This window comes from Lepus europaeus, chromosome 4 (assembly GCF_033115175.1).
Source record: "Lepus europaeus isolate LE1 chromosome 4, mLepTim1.pri, whole genome shotgun sequence".
NCBI classification, from domain to species: domain Eukaryota; kingdom Metazoa; phylum Chordata; class Mammalia; order Lagomorpha; family Leporidae; genus Lepus; species Lepus europaeus.
In genome coordinates, this window is record NC_084830.1 from 94065202 (window position 1) to 94087696 (window position 22495).

A 22495-nucleotide genomic window follows, 5' to 3' on the forward strand; every position below is an offset into this window, starting at 1 on the left:
TTCTTGAGATATGAGTTATACATTTAGAGAAGAAAAAATGGAAATACATTTTAAAAAATAATTAAGCTAAGATTAACTAGAATATTGTAATAACTTTATCATAACATGCATAATTAAGATTTCTACTTATATAGAACACAATTCAAAAAATATTCAGCTTAATATTTTTTATATTTATTTGACAAGGTAGACTTATAGACAGTAAGAGACAGAGACAGAAGGAAAGGTCTTCCTTCCATTGGTTCACTCCCCAAATGGCCACTACGGCCGGTGCTGCATCTATCTGAAGCCAGGAGCCAGGTGCTTCTTCCTGGTCTCCCATGTGGATGCTTGGACCATCCTCCACTGCCCTCCTGGGCCATAGCAGAGAGCTGGACTGGAAGAGGAGCAACAGGGACTAGAACAGGTGCCCATATGGGATGCTGGCGTCGCAGGAGGAGGATTAACCAAGTGAGCATGGCTCCGGCCAAAGCTTAATATTTTTGAATTTTCTTTTTAGATTTTTTTTGACAGGCAGAGTGGACAGCAAGAGAGAGAGACAGAGAGAAAGGTTTTCCTTTGCCGTTGGTTCACCCTCCAATGGCCGCCGCGGCCGGCGCACTGCAGCCAGCGCACTGTGCTGATTTGAAGGCAGGAGCCAGGTGCTTCTCCTGGTCTCCCATGGGGTGCAGGGCCCCCAAGCACTTGGGCCATCCTCCACTGCACTCCCGGGCCATAGCAGAGAGCTGGCCTGGAAGAGGGGCAACCGGGACAGAATCCGACGCCTTGACCGGGACTAGAACCCAGTGTGCTGGCACCGCAAGGTGGAGGATTAGCCTATTGAGCCGCGGTGCCAGCCTTCTTTTTAGATTTTTAATAAATAACTTTAATGTGAAATACTTTAAAATTATAGAAGAAATAATAAACTGAATAAGTTTAAAGAAACAAAGCTTTAATTTCACTTTGAGGTGTTTAACCTATAGGATTTGTATTATAACTATTATGACTATACACAAAAAAGCTTTATAGAAAAAGATTAAAATGGAATGTGGGTATGTACGTGTATGTGAGTGTGTATGTGTGTGTACAAAGGACATACAGGGTGGCACTGTGGCTCACTAGACTAATCCTTTGCCTGCGGTGCCAGCACCCCGGGTTGTAGTCCCGGTTGGCGCGCAGGATTCTGTTCCGGCTGCTCCTCTTCCAGGCCAGCTCTCTGCTGTGTCCAGGAGTGCAGTGGAGGATGGCCCAAGTGCTTGGGCTCTGCACCCCATGGGAGACCAGGATAGGCACCTGGCTCCTGGCTTCGGATCAATGCAGCGTGCTGGCCGCAGTGCGCCGGCTGTGGTGGCCATTTGGGGGTGAACCAACGGAAAAAGGAAGCACTTTCTCTCTTTCTCTCCCTCTCTCTCTCTCTCACTGTCTAACTCTGCCTGTCAAAAAAAAAAAAAAAAGGTCATATAATATTGGGAGAAATAATAGCTCAAAATTTCTTAATTTTGTCTTTGTTATATCAAAGACTCTTGAGTGTAAAAAGTATAAATATAGGCCATGTTCACTTCCATTCTGATTTTAGCTTAAAACTCTCTAGAAATCAATGCCAATTAAAGGTATTGAGTGGATTATGAGCTTAAGATATTTCATGAATAGCAAATGTTAAGGTGAAGCAATGAATTTAGTTGTAACACACAATTATGTTGGAATAGAATTAATTCCTTTGACTCTACAGGGAAACTCTGGAAAACTAGAAGAAAGTCATTTCAGTTAGGTTTGCATTGTCTTTTGGTGCACTGAATATAAGTCACTAAAATGAAGGTCATCATACACATAAATGGGTTTTACAAATTTCCCCCAATGTTTGAAATCTGTATTCAGTGAAAATTAGTCATAGAGATAAGAATAAAACAAAAATTATTATGATGGTTTCTAATAAATCATTGAGCATATTCCTAAGAATGTTACTTTTTTTTAGTTCATATTTAGTATCTTCATAGATCTGTTAGCCATGATTTCAAATTTTTTTATTAGTATGCTGCATTAGTACTGGCTTCTAGCTCTCCTGCAGTATCTAATGCTTTTTAACTATATAGATACTCTATTGTTATAGCTATGAATTCTCTGTGGCTTATAGAAAAATACAATTGAAAGATAAGTTTATTTGCAGGCAAACATTTTTGAAATCTATGAATATTAGGGGGTTCCTAAAAAGTCAATGAAAATACATGCCATGAAAAATCTATGAATGGATTTCAAGTTATTTTTGAACCAAAATAAATTTTTCTTTTAATTTCATTTTCTATGAACTTTTTGAAATATCCTTCCATTTCTCCTTAGTATTTCTCATTCTCAACTATTAAAATATAAAAACGGTAAACAATCTGACTATAAAATTTCTGCAGAAACTAGTGATTTCAGATCCTACTAGCGTAATAACAACAATATGAACAACACTGTTCCTATGTTTTTCTAATATTAAGACCCAAGCTGTATAGTGATTCAATTATTTAAGTGGATATGGACTGAACAGAATTATTCCTTGGACTTCAGCTACAGCCAATGAAGTCTTTAAATTCTGTGATTTCTGTACTGTATAATTGCCCTGGTTGGATGGTGGTTGTGAAGGGTGGCTATCTCAGGTGTGGGATCCCAATGCCTTCATCTTCTTTTAACTATTAGAACTTAGGTATTACGTGTTTGGTACATATACAAAGCCGTCCTTCCTTTTTTAAAAAAATAAAATTTCATGGTTTTAAACATGTTTGCCAGTTGCTCTTCTAAAACAGGAGTCTATTTACTCAACCGTGCCCCTACCCTATCAAGGCAATCTGTGCTTCAGTTAGAGCCGTCTTTCTATAGTATAAATTAGATCCAGGAAGTCATGCACCAGATGATCTCATAATCTAGTTTATTTCTACACCTTAGAAACTCCCTACCACCTTTCTTGAAACTTAATTTTTAGTCATGAGCTTTTATTTTATTTTTAAGATTTACTTATTTATTTGAAAGCTAGAGCAACAGAGGTGTGTGTGTGTGTGTGGGAGAGAGAGAGAGAGAGAGAGAGAGAGAGAGAGAGAGAGAGAGAATCTTCCACCCGCTGGTTCACTGCCCAAAGGGCCACAATGGCTGGGAGTGGAACAGACTAAAACTAGGAGAGAGAAACTCCATCAGATCGCCTATATAGGTGACCGGTGACAGGGGCATAAATATTTGGGCCATCTTCTCTGCTTTCCCAGGCGAGTTGACATGGAACTGGATGGGAAATGGAGCAGTCAGAACCAGAACCAGCATTCTGATTATGGGATTCCGGTGTCACAATGGATGGCTTTACCCACTGAAACCACAATGGGCCTGTGTTGAGCATCTCTTAGTTCTGTAGCTATACTGCAAACATTTCTACCCACATTTTATAACAATATTTCCCTTTAACTTTGTACAGCTTTCTCAGTAGCCTCCCCCAGGAAACACATTACAGAATTAAGTTTGTCTATGTTCTCTCACTCAGTCATTGACCACTCTACTAGTTATATGCAGTCAAGTGCATATCTGTTCATTTCTTTCTTTTGACTCGAACTCTTACAATGCATTTCTCTGTTTTTAGGATCAAGACCACAATTTTAATAGGATCTCTTTCATAATCTATCTCTTAGTTCACTCACTTCCTATGCCCTTATGTTCTACATTCTTTCTCACTTACAGATGTTTGTGTAACTTAACCCTTTGTGGTTCATCTTAAAGACAACCAACCTCACTTTTTAAAATCTTTTTGAATTTTAAATTTCTTTTATTTTTATTTGAGAGAGAGAGAGAGAGAGAAAGAGAGAGAGGAGGACATAGAAGGATCTTCCATCTACTGATTCACTTCCCCCAAAACCTACAATAGATAGATCTGGACAAGGCCAAAATCAAGAGCCTGGCACTGCAAACAGGGCTCTCAAATGGGTAACAAGAATCCAAGTACTTAAGCAATCATCTGCTGCTTCCCAAGAAGCTGGGTGGGAGTGGAGTGGCCAAAACTGAAACCAGGTAATCTGATGCTATGCAGGTATCCTAAAGAGGGATTTAAAGTGGCACCAAATGTCTGCCCTAAAGGTATCTTCTGTAAAGTCTTCTTTAAAACTCCACACCTGATGGATATGCTCTCCCCACCACTATAAAGATAGCAGGTATTCAGTAAATCTTCATTACCAAGTGATCTTGGTATGCATTTTCTAGATGCTACTAATGAGGTCTCTGTTTGCAAGGAAATCTATTGCTAGACAGAATTAAGTTAATGCACATCTATTAAAATATACAATGGCAAGAAATCTGTGCTTCTAGCTCTGTGAGTTATGTAACTAGAGTGCTGCAACTGTATACCTTGAAAAGGCTACATTTCAAAGAGGATGAGAATTACGACGAATAAGTTTGCAGTAAAATGTGAGAGAATCCCACTGCAACAGGAAGGGAAACAGAAAACTGCACAACTTCTCGATGTGTTGTTCCTGTAAACAAAAGTATGCATATATGCAATACAGCCCCAATTAGTGCATTATGTTCTCTCTGGCAAATCAAAGGAAATGGTTTTCCCTGAGGACTTTCCAGCACAGGTAGGAAGTATAGAGAATTGGCTTGGCATTTGCAGCAGACACTGCTCTAATTGCAAAACTTGAGCGCCCTAGTGGAACGTAAATTTGTGTTGACTCTCATTCCCCACAATAGGCATCTCTATTTATTTCCATTCACTTTTTCATCATTGTTTCTGTTTATTAATTTTTAATTTTACTAAGAAATAAAAAATGCAGCTGTTTTTAAAATATAGTGATGTAATTGTTCTCCCTTTCACCACAAATGAAAATGCAGTGTATGCTTTATAGGGGGCTTAATGACTCAGAACACAGCCCCCTCTTTTCTTCCGATTCCAGGGTATCTTCGTGCTTGGAGGACCTGTCAAACTCAGTTGAAGGAGGATGAAATGTTTCCAGTTAAAGCCTATGAGTAATGGTGTTGCCATGGCCCTTCTGAATGTAAACCTGTTAAAAATCAACTGTACATATGTTCTTATGGGCACTTGTCACACGAATATCAAATAGGGAATGTGGCTGGATAATGCTTAATTATTACACTAAAATATTAGAATAAACATGTTTTGGTTTGTACATAACAATTCCCTTTTTATTTTTTGTAGTTTGAAAATAACTCAGAGGCTTATTCTCTTGAGGGGAGTCACATAGGCCCAGTGGTTTCCCCAGGATTCTGCCTTGGGTCTACTGCCCTGACATCATTATCAATACCTCTCACTTCCATTCTCCAAGTGTCAGAGTTTGAGTGATGAACACTGCAGCCGACTGCATTATAATGTCTACAGATTCCATTCCCTCCCTCCCAAATCTTCGATGGCCTTGGAGTCAGATACTTTCAGTGATAGAATTGAAAAATGGCAACATGGAGATTGCTTCTCTTGAGGGCCTTGGGTTTTTCCTGGATGTCAACCTGGGCTTCTAACCTCTCATTTGCTAGTAAATGATTCTCTCTTGATGGCACAATAACAATTTGCTTAGACTCTGCTGACTGATCAGCCACTTCCAGAACTTTCAAGGAAGAAGTAGAATGGCATGCTGTATAGGACATTGTGTCATGATTTTCTCCTTTACCACAGGGATACAATAGAACACTGACACAAATTCAGATTTTACTAGCCATACAAGTTAATTCAGGGATAGACATTTAGCTTAGTGGTCAATGTGCCAGTTAAGATGCCCCCCCAACCCACATTTGGGTGCCTAAGTTAAAATTCCAGCGCAGGCCCCTTGATTCTAGTCTCCAGCTAATGTAGACTTCCAGAGGTAGAGGTGATGGCTCAGGTAATCAGGATACTGCTGTGCAGATGACAAAATCGCATTGGGTTCTCATCTCCTGGTTTTGGCCCCAGTCAGAGTCTGTTGTGGGCATTTGGGGAGTGAACAAGCTAATGTGAGTGCCCCCCTACTCTGCCTTTCAAATAAGTAAACTCAATCCAAAATACAATCAGAACTCAGAAATATATTCAAATAAAATTTGTTTCTCATTTACTCACGTGAGATTCTTTCATATGTATGTGATAGAGTTTGCAGATAATTCTGGCCATATTTTGTTCTGAACCATCAAACTTTAACTTTTCTCTAATCTAATTAAATTATAAAGTGATTTGTTGAATTAATTTGATGCTTGTTAAGTTGATTAATTACTAATTTATTGCATTTATCTAATATTTATGAGTTTATTCTGATTTGATGAGTATTTTAACCAAAAGACAGTTTTAGTAATAGGAAAAAAAGTTCATAACAGTCTCATCTGAGAATCATTAAAAGAGCCACCAACATCTGAAATTTCTTATCTGCAAAAGTATCCAGCAATGATATAGTTATATCTGACCTGCACAGGTGTGCTATTTTAATTTTCATGGTTTTAAATACATTTTTAAAAACAACGATTCTTAGATCATGTGAACCTTTTGTATGACAACCTTGTTTGCTGACAGAAGAATCAAATAATCTCAGAAAACCATGCAGTGTTCTACAGCCATCTAGATCCACACAGAACTCAGTTTTCTGAGACCAAAACAGTCATCTACTTGCTGCCTTTCACACATTTGTGTCATTTTATTTTGTTGACACTGCTTTTGAAAACCAAGCACAAGGCTTAATTTCAAAGGAAAATGCAAGTGTCCCAATAAGAGAGTACTCATACATCCTTTAAATATCAGTCAATATCTTAGGTCATATTTTGATAAAGGACAAAGTAAGGTAGAACTAAGGATTTTGTGACCCCATGGAAGAGAATCCATTGGGAGCAAAGCCTGCAATCAGAAACTGTAGCAGCAATAACTGGAAGGAGATCAGCAGTTGAGTGAGTGTCAGCTGGGCTTTAAGACAATAAACAATGAAAATAACAACAATGTACAATGTCACTTTCCACTTGACGAACACCAAAACTGACAATTTTGTTTTTAACATGACTGGTTGAGGAGCTGCCCTTCATCATTCAAAGGGTATCACATCCTCTCTGCAAAATGGGCATACTATCAGATAGAAGCCAAACCCGTACTGAAGCGTTTGCATGGCTTGTACTCCCTGGCTAGAGGATTCAAACTTCAAAGTGCATCATTTTAGAATTTTACCTTGTCAGCTATGATAACAAACAAACATGTACCCAAACCTCACCTGCCCTTGGACCTTTTAGACATTGATGCTGAAGAGCCATAAAGGAACACTTTTAAAAATTACTTTTTGGTGAAGGAAAACGTCTCTTCAGTTATGTGGTCACATAAACATAAGATATTGGTGAACGTAGATTTACTTGATTATATTTATAGAGTTTGTTGTAGTATATCTGCTTTGTTCTATATTGATATATTTTTTTAAAATAGATAAAAGCATAATTTATCTCTTAATATCAAAAACATGGACATTTAGTTTGACACAGGATAAGTAATTAAAATGCTACTAGAAGTGACAAAGGGTTTCTGCAGGATATTTCTCAGAGCCAACCTAAACCCATTACCTTTGTTGCAGCATCGAAGCAGATGAATCCTGTGCTGAAGTCAATGGTGAGTCCCATTAGATGACTTTCTAGCACACAGGCATATGTCTTACACTAGACAGAGGAGAAAATACAGTTACTACTTTACACAGAATTGACGTCAATATCATGAACTATGTGAATACATTATATAATAATTAATATCAGTAATAACTGCACGAAGAACATGATGTTGTCAGCTTTTTAATATTAGCAAATCAGACATGAAGAGTGCTTTTTAAAAAATCCCTCATGGATCCTCAGAGCCAGATTCCCAATCCTGCTCCCTCTCACCTTGTCCGTATCTTATGCTGCATATTACCCTGTGCTACGTGGGCAGTAACACTGGTATAAACTTTTGTTTATAGGTGTAGGCAAGGATGCTGTTATATCCTGTAATCAAATATCACTGCTGCACTAAACCAAAAAAAAAGTATTATTAAGGATTAACATCTTACTTAAATTCTCAGCACAGTAATAACATGGATATTGTTAGAATTCTGAGGCAGCAAGCACAGATTAAGTAACCAAGCAAAAGAATATAACTGGATGTTATGGTTTCCATGTGTACTTCCACAGGGCACAAGCTAATCCCCACACATGTTCCACTTTCCTATTTATTTATGTAAAATCTCATTTTCAAAAAGTCAGTAATGACTTTTCACACTGAGATTAGATTATATTAAAATTTTACTTCCATATTCTGAAAAGACTAATAAGCACTGGTACTAAGATATTTTTGCAAGGCATGAAACAGATATGAAATAAAAACTTGAGACTTACATATAACATGGCAAATTGTTGTATCTATAGATAAGTTTTTTGTTTTTAATTTCAAACTGCAGTAGGACATTGGAATGATGAAAAGTGCTTTTATTTTACATATGAAATGAGAGAAAAGGAGCATACTCTATTTCTCAAGCAAATTTTCAATTACATAAACTAATAAATGATTGTTTATTATTAAGTTTATTAAGTTGAAAATTCAATCAAATAAACTAATGTTTATACTTATTTTTATAATACTGTATACAAAACACACTAAATGAATCTTGTGATAGTAATTGTAGTTAAATATACCTAATCGTCTTCACCAGAAAGCTTTATTCATGTGTTTAGCCTAAATTGAACAGGGAAATTATAAACATGCTAAATATTCATTAGGAATTACACTTTTCAGAAAAGCAGATAAGAGCATACTTAATGTTATTCAAAAGTAAATTTTGGTAAATAATCATGTATGTCTAATACATGGGCATCTTATATGCTTGCATCTGTTCATTAGTATTTTATGGAAACTCTCTCATCATTAAGGAATGTTCAAGGCTATATCTTTTCCACTTAATTTATACTTGATTGTTTGCTATTTCAAGTACCATCATTTAAAAAAGAATATCCCTGATGAAAACACATTCAGGACAGCATAACTAAAATGTTCCCATTAAATTCAGCATTGTGAATTAAATTGCATTGTCTCAATAATCACCAAGAAAAAACAAACAGATACACTAAAAATTGAGACCCATTGAAATAAATTTTATAAATTATGTTAATGAACATATCTTATGAGTATATTTAATACATTTCAATATTGAAATTGCCTATTTATTGTTTAATTTCTATGTGTATGTAACAAAAATTTGAGTTATAGATAGTAAAAAGCAATAAATAAAATTATCCTTTTTAAGAATGTTCAAACAAGAAACACATTGGAACATTTTTGGAGATATATATATATATATATATATATAATGTATTAAACAAGATTTGAAGATAAATCATACACAAACTACATTTAAAAATGCCTTTTGGAAAACAGGAAAATGGCTGTAGCCAGATCAAACACACATGTTATTAGTTCAAAACAATAATTATGGGGGCGGAGCCAAGATGGTGGATAGTGAGGACGTGCACCGTAGTTTGGGAAAATAAACTTTCATAAAAGCGGAATTACTGTAGCATCAGGAAAAGACTCAAGAAAAAAACTGCAGAGGAATCACTTCCGGATCTTGTGGAGGAAACACAGAGGACTTACAGGGAACCCACCGCGTGGAAAACCAACCGAGACAAGCCGAGCTGCAGCGGCGGGAGAGGAGGCAGAGCCACAGAATCTCGCCAGCGCGGGAACGGAGGAGGGTAAGAAAGACAAAGACCTGAGGAGTCCCAGACATTGGGGGGAGGGGGAACAGAGGCCTCTCCCTTCACTCACCAAGCAAAACAAAGAGCACCACGATTTTACATATGTAAAGCTCAGCCAAACTCAGTATCTTTAGCGAAACTGGAAACACATTGAGGGCTGCATAAATTCTGTGTATAGTCCCAGGGGTAGATCAAACGAATACCCACAGAGGCTAGATTTCAACTACCCTCAACTCCACTCCCAACTGAGTCAAAAAAAAAAAAAAAAAAAAAGAGAGAGAGAGAGAGAGAGAGAGAGAGAGAGAGTCCCAGCAAGGAGCAAATAATCTGGGAGAGTCGCTCTTTACACAGCCTTAAACCTCAAGAAACAAGCATAGCTCTCTGGCCACACCCATCACAGCCCCTAAGGCTCCAACAAAACAGACAGCTCACTTAGAGGCATAGTATAACGAGAGAAAAAAAAAAAAAAACACCACAAATTATCTCTAACTTGCCAAGCGGGAACTGAGGAGGGCAAGAAAGACAAAGACCTGAGAAGTCCGAGACATTGGGGGGAGGGGGAACAGAGGCCTCTCCCTTCACTCACCAAGCAAAACAAAGAGCACCGCGATTTTACATATGTAAAGCTCAGCCAAACTCAGTATCTTTAGCGAAACTGGAGAACACATTGAGGGCTGCATAAATTCTGTGTATAGTCCCAGGGGTAGATCAAACGAATACCCACAGAGGCTAGATTTCAACTACCCTCAACTCCACTCCCAACTGAGTCAAAAAAAAAAAAAAAAGAGAGAGAGAGAGAGAGAGAGAGAGAGCGTCCCAGCAAGGAGCAAATAATCTGGGAGAGTCGCTCTTTACACAGCCTTAAACCTCAAGAAACAAGCATAGCTCTCTGGCCACACCCATCACAGCCCCTAAGGCTCCAACAAAACAGACAGCTCACTTAGAGGCATAGTATAACGAGAGAAAAAAAACAAAAAAAAAACACCACAAATTATCTCTAACTTGCCAAGCAGGAACTGAGGAGGGCAAGAAAGACAAAGACCTGAGAAGTCCGAGACATTGGGGGGAGGGGGAACAGAGGCCTCTCCCTTCACTCACCAAGCAAAACAAAGAGCACCGCGATCTTACATATGTAAAGCTCAGCCAAACTCAGTATCTTTAGCGAAACTGGAGAACACTTTGAGGGCTGCATAAACTCTGTGTATAGTCCCAGGGGTAGATCAAACGAATACTCACAGAGGCTAGATTTCAACTACCCCCAACCCCACTCCCAACTAAGTCAAAACAAAAAAAAAAAAAAAGAGAGAGAGAGAGAGAGTGTCCCAGCAAGGAGCAAATAATCTGGGAGAGTCGCTCTTTACACAGCCTTAAACCTCAAGAAACAAGCATAGCTCTCTGGCCACACCCATCACAGCCCCTAAGGCTCCAACAAAACAGACAGCTCACTTAGAGGCATAGTATAACGAGAGAAAAAAAACAAAAACAAAAACACCACAAATTATCTCTAACATGCCAAGCAAGAAACATAGAAGCGGAGGTACCAAGAACAAGGAAGGCACTATGACGCCCCCAAGTGAACAAGACATGCCAATGCAAGATTATGAAGATGAAGAGATAGAGCAAATGCAAGAAGCAGATTTCAAAAAATTCACAAGAACATTAAGAAGTTCTCAAAAACAAATTCTTGAACTACAGAAATCCTTAATGGACAAGATAGAAAATCTCTCCCGTGAAAATGAAATATTAAGGAGGAATCAAAATGAAATGAAACAACTAGTGGAACAGGAAATTGCGATAGTGAAAAAAAACCTCAATGAAATGAAGAACTCAATAGATCAAATGGCAAACACATTAGAGAGCCTTAAAAACAGAATGGATGAAGCAGAGGAGAGAATATCGGAATTAGAAGACAGAGAACAGGAAAGGAAACAGTCAAATCAAAGAAAAGAAGAAGAAATCAGAAATCTAAAAAATACTGTCAGGAATCTACAGGATACTATTAAAAAACCCAACATTCGGGTTCTAGGAGTTCCTGAAGGCATGGAAAGGGAGAAAGGATTAGAAGGCCTTTTTAGTGAGATACTAGCAGAAAATTTCCCAAGTTTGGAGAAGGACAGAGACATCCTAGTACAGGAAGCTCAGAGAACCCCTAATAAACATGATCAAAAGAGATCCTCACCACGACACGTCGTAATCAAACTCACCACAGTGAAACACAAAGAAAAGATCCTAAAATGTGCAAGAGAGAAACGACAGATTACTCTCAGAGGATCTCCAATTAGACTTACAGCTGATTTCTCATCAGAAACCCTACAAGCCAGGAGAGAATGGCGAGATATAGCCCAGGTACTAAGAGAGAAAAACTGCCAGCCCAGAATATTATATCCTGCAAAGCTCTCATTTGTGAATGAAGGTGAAATTAAGACCTTTCACAGCAAACAGAAATTGAAAGAATTTGTCGCCACTCGTCCAGCCCTGCAAAAGATGCTTAAAGACGTGTTACATACAGAAACACAGAATCACGGTCACCAATATGAAAGAAGGTAAAGGAAGGAAACCTCAGAGCAAAAGATCACAGGAATCTCAAACCAGATATTAGAAAATATCTTTGGCAAATGGCAGGGCAAAGTTACTCCTTCTCAATAGTCACATTGAATGTTAATGGCTTGAATTGTCCAGTTAAAAGACACCGATTGGCTGATTGGATTAAGGAACAAAACCCATCCTTTTGCTGCTTACAAGAAACCCATCTATCCAACAATGATCCATACAAGCTGAGAGTGAAAGGCTGGAAAAAGATATACCACGCCAACAGAAATGAAAAGAGAGCGGGCGTAGCCATCTTAATATCGGACAACATAAACTTTACCACAAAAACTGTTAGGAGAGACAAAGAGGGGCACTATATAATGATTAAGGGATCCATTCAACAAGAAGATATAACAATTATCAACGTATATGCACCTAATTACAGGGCACCAGCTTATTTAAAAGACTTGTTAAGGGACTTAAAGGGAGACTTAGACCCCAATACAATAGTACTGGGGGACTTCAATACTCCACTCTCAGAGATAGACAGATCAACAGGACAGAAGATCAACAAGGAGACAGTAGATTTAAATGACACTATAGCCCAAATGGATCTAACAGACATCTACAGAACATTTCATCCTACATCTAAGGACTTTACATTCTTCTCAGCAGTACATGGAACCCTCTCTAGGATTGACCACATACTAGGCCATAAAGCAAGTCTCAGCAAATTCAAAAGAATTAGAATCATACAATGCAGCTTCTCAGACCACAAAGGAATGAAATTGGAAATTGGCAACTCAGGAATCCCTAAAGCACGTGTAAACACATGGAGATTGAACAATATGCTCCTGAATGAACAACGGGTCATAGAAGAAATTAAAAGAGAAATCAAAAATTTTCTGGAAGTAAATGAGGATAACAGCACAACATACCAAAACCTATGGGATACAACAAAAGCAGTGTTAAGAGGAAAGTTTATATCAATAGGTGCCTACATCAAGAAATTGGAAAGGCACCAAATAGATGAGCTTTCAAGTCATCTCAAGGATCTAGAAAATCTGCAGCAAACCAAACCCAAACCCAGTAGGAGAAGAGAAATAATTAAAATCAGAGAAGAAATCAACAGGATTGAAACCAAAAAAACATTACAAAAAATCAGCCAAACGAGGAGCTGGTTTTTTGAAAAAATAAACAAAATTGACACCCCATTGGCCCAACTCACTAAAAAAAGAAGAGAAAAGACCCAAATCAATAGGATCAGAGATGAAATGGGAAACGTAACAACAGACGCCACAGAAATAAAAAGAATCATCAGAAATTACTACAAGGACTTGTATGCCAGCAAACAGGGAAATCTATCAGAAATGGACAGATTCTTGGACACATGTAACCTCCCTAAATTGAGCCAGGAAGACATAGAAAACCTAAACAGACCAATAACTGACACAGAAATTGAAACAGTAATAAAGGCCCTCCCAACAAAGAAAAGCCCAGGGCCAGATGGATTCACTGCTGAGTTCTACCAGACATTTAGAGAAGAACTAACTCCAATTCTTCTCAAACTATTCAGAGCAATCGAAAAAGAGGGAATCCTCCCAAATTCCTTCTATGAAGCCACCATCACCTTAATTCCTAAGCCAGAAAGAGACGCAACATTGAAAGAGAATTACAGACCAATATCCCTGATGAACATAGATGCAAAAATCCTAAATAAAATTCTGGCCAATAGAATGCAACAACACATCAGAAAGATCATCCACCCAGACCAAGTGGGATTCAACCCCGGTATGCAGGGATGGTTCAACATTCGCAAAACAATCAACGTAATACACTACATTAACAGACTGCAGAAGAAAAACCATATGATTCTCTCAATAGACGCAGAGAAAGCATTTGATAAAATACAACACCCTTTCATGATGAAAACTCTAAGCAAACTGGGTATGGAAGGAACATTCCTTAATACAATCAAAGCAATATATGAAAAACCCACGGCCAACATCCTATTGAATGGGGAAAAGTTGGAAGCATTTCCACTGAAATCTGGTACCAGACAGGGATGCCCTCTCTCACCACTGCTATTCAATATAGTTCTGGAAGTTTTGGCCAGAGCTATTAGGCAAGAAAAAGAAATTAAAGGGATACAAATCGGGAAGGACGAACTCAAACTATCCCTCTTTGCAGATGATATGATTCTTTATTTAGGGGACCCAAAGAACTCTACTAAGAGACTGCTGGAACTCATCGAAGAGTTTGGCAAAGTAGCAGGATATAAAATCAATGCACAAAAATCAACAGCCTTTGTATACACAGGCAATGCCACGGCTGAGGAAGAACTTCTAAAATCAATCCCATTCACAATAGCTACAAAAACAATCAAATACCTTGGAATAAACTTAACCAAAGACGTTAAAGATCTCTACGATGAAAACTACAAAACCTTACAGAAAGAAATAGAAGAGGATACCAAAAAATGGAGAAATCTTCCATGCTCATGGATTGGAAGAATCAATATCATCAAAATGTCTATCCTCCCAAAAGCAATTTATACATTCAATGCAATACCCATCAAGATCCCGAAGACCTTCTTCTCAGATCTAGAAAAAATGATGCTGAAATTCATATGGAGACACAGAAGACCTCGAATAGCCAAAGCAATCCTGTACAACAAAAACAAAGCCGGAGGAATCACAATACCTGATTTTAGGACATACTACAGGGCAGTTGTTATCAAAACAGCATGGTACTGGTACAGAAACAGATGGATAGACCAATGGAACAGAATAGAAACACCAGAAATCAATCCAAACATCTACAGCCAACTTATATTTGATCGAAGATCCAAATCTAATCCCTGGAATAAGGACAGTCTATTCAATAAATGGTGCTGGGAAAATTGGATTTCCACATGCAGAAGCTTGAAGCAAGACCCATACCTATCACCTTACACAAAAATTCACTCAACATGGATTAAAGACTTAAATCTACGACCCGAAACCATCAAATTATTAGAGAGCATTGGAGAAACCCTGCAAGATATAGGCACAGGCAAAGACTTCCTGGAAAATACTCCAACAGCACAGGCAGTCAAAACCAAAATTAACATTTGGGATTGCATCAAATTGAGAAGTTTCTGTACTTCAAAAGAAACAGTCAGGAAAGTGAAGAGGCAACCAACAGAATGGGAAAAAATATTCGCAAACTATACTACAGATAAAGGATTGATGACCAGAATCTACAAAGAAATCAAGAAAATCCACAGCAACAAAACAAACAACCCACTTAAGAAATGGGCCAAGGACCTCAATAGACATTTTTCGAAAGAGGAAACCCAAATGGCCAACAGACACATGAAAAAATGTTCAAGATCACTAGCAATCAGAGAAATGCAAATCAAAACCACAATGAGGTTCCATCTCACCCCGGTGAGAATAGCTCACATTCAGAAATCTACCAACAACAGATGCTGGAGAGGATGTGGGGAAAAAGGGACACTAACCCACTGTTGGTGGGAATGTAAACTGGTTAAGCCACTATGGAAGTCTGTCTGGAGATTCCTCAGAAACCTGAACATAACCCTACCATACAACCCAGCCATCCCACTCCTTGGAATTTACCCAAAGGAATTTAATTTGACAAATAAAAAAGCCATCTGCACATTAATGTTTATTGCAGCTCAATTCACAATAGCTAAGACCTGGAACCAACCCAAATGCCCATCAACAGTAGACTGGATAAAGAAATTATGGGACATGTACTCCATAGAATACTATACAGCAGTAAGAAACAATGAAACCCAGTCATTTGCAACAAGATGGAGCAATCTGGAAAACATCATGCTGAGTGAATTAAGCCAGTCCCAAAGAGAAAAATATCATTTGTTTTCCCTGATCGATGACAACTGAGCGCCAAAGAGGAAACCTGTTAAGTGAAATGGACACTATAAGCAACAATGAACTGATCAGCTCCTGTCCTGACTTTAGATGTACAATGTAATACTTTATCCATTTTAGTATTTGTTGTTGTTGTTGTTGTTCTAGTACTATTGGTTGAACTCAGTAATTAACACACAATTATTCTCAGGTGTTTAAATTTTAACTGAAAAGTGATCCCTGTTAAATCTAAGAGTGGAAAAAGAGAGGGAGGAGATGAACAATTTGGAACATGCTCAATCGGACTGGCCGCAAATGGTGGAGTTAGAAATGTGCAGGGGATTCCAACACAATTCCATCAAGATGGCATGTACCAATGCCATCGCACTAGTCCAAGTGATCAATTTCAGCTCACAATTGATAGCTCTGATAGGTCTAAGAGTCAAAGAGATCACACAAACAAGACAAGTATCTGCTAATACTAACTGATAGAATCAAAAAGGGAGAGAAAGATCCAACATGGGAAGTGGGATACACAGCAGACTCATAGGATGGCAGATGTCCTAAACAACACTCCGGCCTCAGAATCAGCCCTCAAGGCATTCAGATCTGGCTGAAGAGCCCATGAGAGTATAGCAGGCATGGAAAGCCAAGATATCATGGGAAAAAAAAAAAAAGACCTAAATGAATGATCTCTGTGAGTGAGATCCCAGTGGAAAGAACGGGGCCATCAAAGAAGGAGGTACCCTTCTCCGAAGGGAGGAGAGAACCTCCACTTTGACTATGACCCTATCGGAATAAGACCAAAGTCAGCGAACTCTAAAGGCTTCCATAGCCCTGGCAACTCATGACTAGAGCCTAGGGAGATTACTGACGCCATGAACAGGAGTGTCAAATTGTTAAGTCAGCAACAGGAGTCACTGTGTACTTACACCCCATGCGGGATCTGTCCCTAATGTGTCGTCTAAAGCCAAGTGATGCTATGACTGGTACTGAAACAGTATTTTTATACTTTGCGTTTCTGTGTGGGCGCAGACTGATGAGGTCTTTGCTAATTATATACTGAAGTGATCTTCTGTATATAAAGAGAATTGGAAATGAAAAAAAAAAAAAAAACAAAAAACAACCTGGTGTTAAAATGGAAACGGCATAGAAAATTAATTATTTTGAAAAAAAAAATTATGTGGGATCTCTGTCTTTAATGTGCTGTACATTGCTATTTAATGTTATAATTAGTAATCCAATGGTAGTTTTTTCACTCGATGTTGCTATGGGGGCAAAATGTTGAAACCTTTACCTAATATATACTAAATTGATCTTCTGTATACAAAGAGAATTGAAAATGAATCTTTACATGAATGGAAGGGGAGGGGGAGCGGGAGGGGGGAGGGTTGCGGGCGGGAGGGAAGTTGTGGGAGGGGGGAAGCCATTGTAACCCACAAGCTATACTTTGGAAATTTATATTCATTAAATAAAAGTTTAATTAAAAAAAAAAAACAATAATTATGTGAAAAATATTTTGAAGGTGATATACATTTTCATTAAGAGTTTTATATTCAAATTGCCCTTTACGACTTTTATTTATTTATTCTAGGAAATGTATAAAGATATTAAAAGTCTTTAAATATAAGGTCTTATTCTTGCTACCAGAGAAATTTAATATTTCATTTATATAAATTATAAACCAATACTTCAACAATCACTACATTTTCCATTCTTTAAAATGTTACTATAAATGACAATATGTTATGTTTTAGAAATTCATGCTTTCCATGGATCACCTCTTCAGGTAAATATGTAGATATTTATACTAAGACTAAATACATTAGAAATCAGAAAAAAAATTGAAAATCTATAAAGTAATAAAATGGAAACTACATCATGTTCATATATAGCCTCATTAATAAAAAGCATCAATTTCACTCCTATAGCTTAGCTTTCAGGTACTCTATTTGTTACTACAGATCAGGGAGACAATATGTTATTTGATTTTTGGAACTGGCTTATTTCACTAAGTATAATGGTTTTAAAAATTAAATCCTCTCTTTTGCAACAAAATGGATGCAACTGGTATCCATTTTGTAAACCCTCTATAGAGGCTGGAGTTTTATGAAGCTGATTGAGATATGATATCATACTTATGAACTAAAGTGCAGTACATATCTGTTGGGAGTTTACAAGATGCACTGGACTTCAATTGGAACATGAATAAGGTTATACCAAGCAATCTACAGTTTAATGTGAGGCATGATGAGCTCATGCCATCCCAATAAAAAGACAGAATGAGCGTGAGAAGTTCTAAGTAAACTAGATAAAATGATATTATATTAAGAGTGGGAAAGGAAAGAGTTTGAAGAGGATTGTTGTGGAAGATATGGTGGTAATCAGTACAGAGGGTAGTGTGAAAATCAGAAAAATGTGGATGATATACAACCTTTGGAAAAAAAGCTTTAAAAATTTTGTATGGTGGGGCCGGCACTGTGCAGCAGCGAGTTAAAACCCTGGCCTGAAGAGCTGGCATCCCATATGGGCACCAGTTCTGGTCCCAGCTGCTCCTCTTCCCATCCAGCTCTCTGCTATGGCCTGGGAAAGCAGTAGAAGATGACCCAAGTCTTTGGGCCCCTGCACCTACATGGGAGACCTGGAAAAAGCTCTTGGCTCCTGGCTTCAGATCGGTGTAGCTCCTGCCATTGCAGCCATCTGGGAAGTGAACCAGTGGATGGAAGACCTCTCTCTCTCTCCCTCTCTCTTTCTGTAACTCTTTCAAAAATAAATCCCCCCCCAAAAAAAAAAATTCTGTATGGTTGTGAAGGGCAGAGACAAAAGGAATTATCTAGAAGAAAGAGTGTTGTGAGTTAATGAAGGAAGGAGGCTCAAAATTAGGAGGTGATGTATGGAGAACAGGAAATGAACATGTTGACAGTTAACTAAAAACAGAGCATATCTATGTTAGATTCAAATTAAAGCAGTGTCCATTTTTAATCAAAATTGGAAATATATTTTGATGAGTTTTGACAAAAGTTAGAAAGATTGAATAGTGGAAAAGTTAAAATGTTATTCAAAGCTACATTGCTGGTTAAGTATTGGATCTTTATAGCACTTTGAATTTGAATGAATTTTAATTTAAATAGGGGAGTGGCCTTGCCTCACTGGGCATCCCAGACCCTTCATTCAGGACTCTCACCTGTATTCGTTCCACTTCTAGAAAGGTTGCTGTTTGGAAGGCTCTTTCCCACTGTGCAAGGTCGCAGTCTAACTCTACGGAGAAGTAGAGGTCCTCCCCAGACTCGGACTGCACGGTGAAGCAGTGTTTCCGCCGGTCCAGCAGGTCACTGTCCTGGTGGAAAGCCAGAGTTACACAGGCAGGCATACAAGGATCCATGCTGCCAGTGTGGTCAGATCTCCAACTAACCACAAGCAGTGCATGAAGTATACCGCACAGAGATAGCGCTCAATGACTTTGGTAAGTCTTCATTAAAAGTGGTCCCAGCAATCAAAAACTCTAGAAATCAAACACCATAACTAACAGATGACTTCTCTGTTTTCACATGGAGGCATGACTTTACAGTGGAAGTTAGGATTTTTGACTTCCACACTCTCTAGCAACATAACTGCCAAGGATTAAAAACATGAAACCCATTAATTACTGGATGACTGGATGATACAAACATTTCCCTCTTTACAGAGTCATTAATATGTTGATATTAACTTCTGCTGGAATCTTGCCTCAACATTTTAAAGTGTCTTATAAACATAGTAAGTTCTTATTGAATTAATTTGTAGCACCCTTAAAGAATCATGAAAATCTTCTCACTGCGAATCAGAAAAAAATGAGTGTAATGTGCAACAACAATGATACTGCTTTAAAAAATGCAAGGGCACAGTTAATTCACGTCTGAGACTGTGTGTCAGTAAGTCATAAGACTGATGCTGGCAATTGCATCTTTTTACCACAAATCTTCAACTGAGGTGTCCATGCATTCATGTGCATTCCTATTTCAGAGATGTTAAATGTGAATAAGAATGCAGCTAATAGGATAACCAAGTGAAATTTGTCAAATATAGACTTTAAAATACACACTCATATGTATACGTATGTAGTATATTGAAAATTATCAAAAGATTAATAATTGAAAACTTTGATGATTTCACTATATAGTCATATAAATGTATCATCATTAAACACCAATGCCAGATGGAATTCTCTCCTTTGGTAAGTACTTTAAAAATAGTAACTATTTTTCTTGTTTCTCACTTGGATGCTCATAACTGCTAGAGGAGAGCTAAGGAAAGGCAGCTACTTCCAGGGCTATAGAATTGAGCTCTAACACTTGCAGCCAGTAGATGCTCAGAAAGTTAAAGATGATGCATTCTGTGGCATATATTGATTTCCTTGTCTGAAGGAGAAAAGATGAGAATATAATATTGTGTGAGTACAGTCCAAAGATAAAACAGGTTCTACAGAACTTTACCTTAATTTGGAACTGTAATATCTAGGGAGGATGACAATGACAGATACTGCTAAATAATCACACAAATAAATGTGCTAGTACAAATTATGATAACTGCCAGAATGTGGTACAACATCACTATAGGTTGGGGAGCAGGGAAATGCCATCTAGGAAGTACATGTTAAACAGTGGCTGACTGACGAAAAAGTAAAGCTAAAGGTGGAGACTCAGTGTGTTCCTTCCAGAGAGAGGATCAGACTTTCAGAGGCTTGAGGCAAGAGTGAGTAGTATATTCCAGAAACCAAAGTCGGACATGTTGAAAGCAGAGGTATTGAAAAGAGATGGCGTCGCTGGTCAGGTTATGAGTTTGTGGCTTAAGCATGGGTGTCATAATGATCCATGTATCAAAATTTCAGTTGTATCATCTATTCATACTGAAAACAGCTTAACATCTACTTTTTTGGAATTAATAATATTGGTTCATAAATCAAGATTAAGAATGTTCATAATTTTCAGATACTTTGCCAATTGTACAATTTATTAAATTGGCCTTAATTTTCCTTGCAATATAAAATGCTAATCAAAGTTATCACTAGCCAGATCCTACTTTTTTTTTTCATTCTTATAAATTTCATGTTAAAATAGACTCTTGAAATGACCTTCCTGTATTTTCTGCTCTCTTGGCAAAAGTTAACTCCTTTGCAAAAGTTAACTCCTTTATTTTTTTCAACTCAAATTAGTATCTCATTTTTTTACCTAAACCTAGAAGATCTCATTGACAAAGGGTGCTACAACAACTGTGCAAATAACAGTTTCAACATCTTTGCTCATGTGCTGACTCTTGCAATGCAGCAACATGACCTAGAATCTATGGACATCTATGTGTTCTGGACTCAACTGAGTGAGAGAGACAAACACGTAAAAGGATGAAAAGCATTACAACGGTGACACAGAGGTAAAGTCAAAAGGAAACAGAAAAATGGGCAATAAATCTCTCTAGGGAGAATGTAGGAAGGGGAATCATTTGTTCTAGGGAAGTCTGTAGCATCATTAAGTACTTAGGAGACACAAGACCAAGCAGTTTACAGCCTGAATAAACCGGATGATTTGTCTAAAAAATTCCCAGTAATTCACTATCTGGAAAAGCCACAGGAGAGTATCAGGTAAGAAGGCAGGGTGGACTCTGCTTTAGAGAGTCAGGTGTGGGCTGGTGAGAAAAAAAAAAAAAAAAAAAAAAAAAAAAAAAAAAAAAAAAAACTTCATGGAAAGTGTCAAGTTGGGATCTTTTTTAGAGAAAAGTGACTGGAGCCCAAACACTATAAAACTCTGCTCTCAAAACAGTCATCTGAAATACCTGACCCTGGAATCCCCCTTTCAGAGTTTTCTACTTTGCTATCTATGCCAATTCACAGATGCTGTTTCTTTTTCTTCTTTGCTTGAAGTAATTGCAGTTGTGGTTAATTTATATGCAATGGAAAATCCTAAAAAAAGATTTGCGTAAATAGAAACTGGTGTTGACTAGAAGCAATAGTAGCAATAGGCGTATGCATTCAAGAATAGGAAAGACATAGTATGGGTAGGTAGGTAGATCATAGATAGGTTATGGATAGATAGGTAGATACACAGATAATAGATGATGGATGAGTGGATGGATAGATAAATAAATAGTCTCTAGACAGATGACAGATTGATGATGATGATAGATAGATAGATAATGAATGCATAGATAAATACACACATGATGGATGGGTAGATAAATAGATGCAGCAGAGTCAAATATCTTCTCTCTCTCTCCCTCCTCTGGCTCTCACAAGAGCATTTGCCATGGGAGGTCAACAAAACACAAGCTCTAGCTATAGAGTGCTGTCTGGACTTAAATCCCAGGTTTCCCACTTAGAAGGCAATCTTGACAAATTAATCACCATATTTATGGATTTTTTCACTTATCTGTAAAATGGAAATTGTTAATTGATCTGATAATGA

General features: G+C 37.8%; 1 protein-coding gene across 2 annotated transcripts in view; it reads right to left on the bottom strand.

Annotated features, from left to right (window-relative positions):
- Positions 1-22495, bottom strand: part of SNTG1 (syntrophin gamma 1) — a 398393-nt gene that overhangs the window by 62298 nt on the left and 313600 nt on the right. For both annotated transcript variants that reach the window (XM_062189597.1, XM_062189596.1), the window contains exons 14-15: positions 19246-19398; positions 7498-7590 (exon numbers count right to left, since the gene is read on the bottom strand). In XM_062189597.1, coding sequence (XP_062045581.1) covers positions 7498-7590; positions 19246-19398 — 246 coding nt within the window. The remainder of the gene's footprint in view (positions 1-7497; positions 7591-19245; positions 19399-22495) is intronic.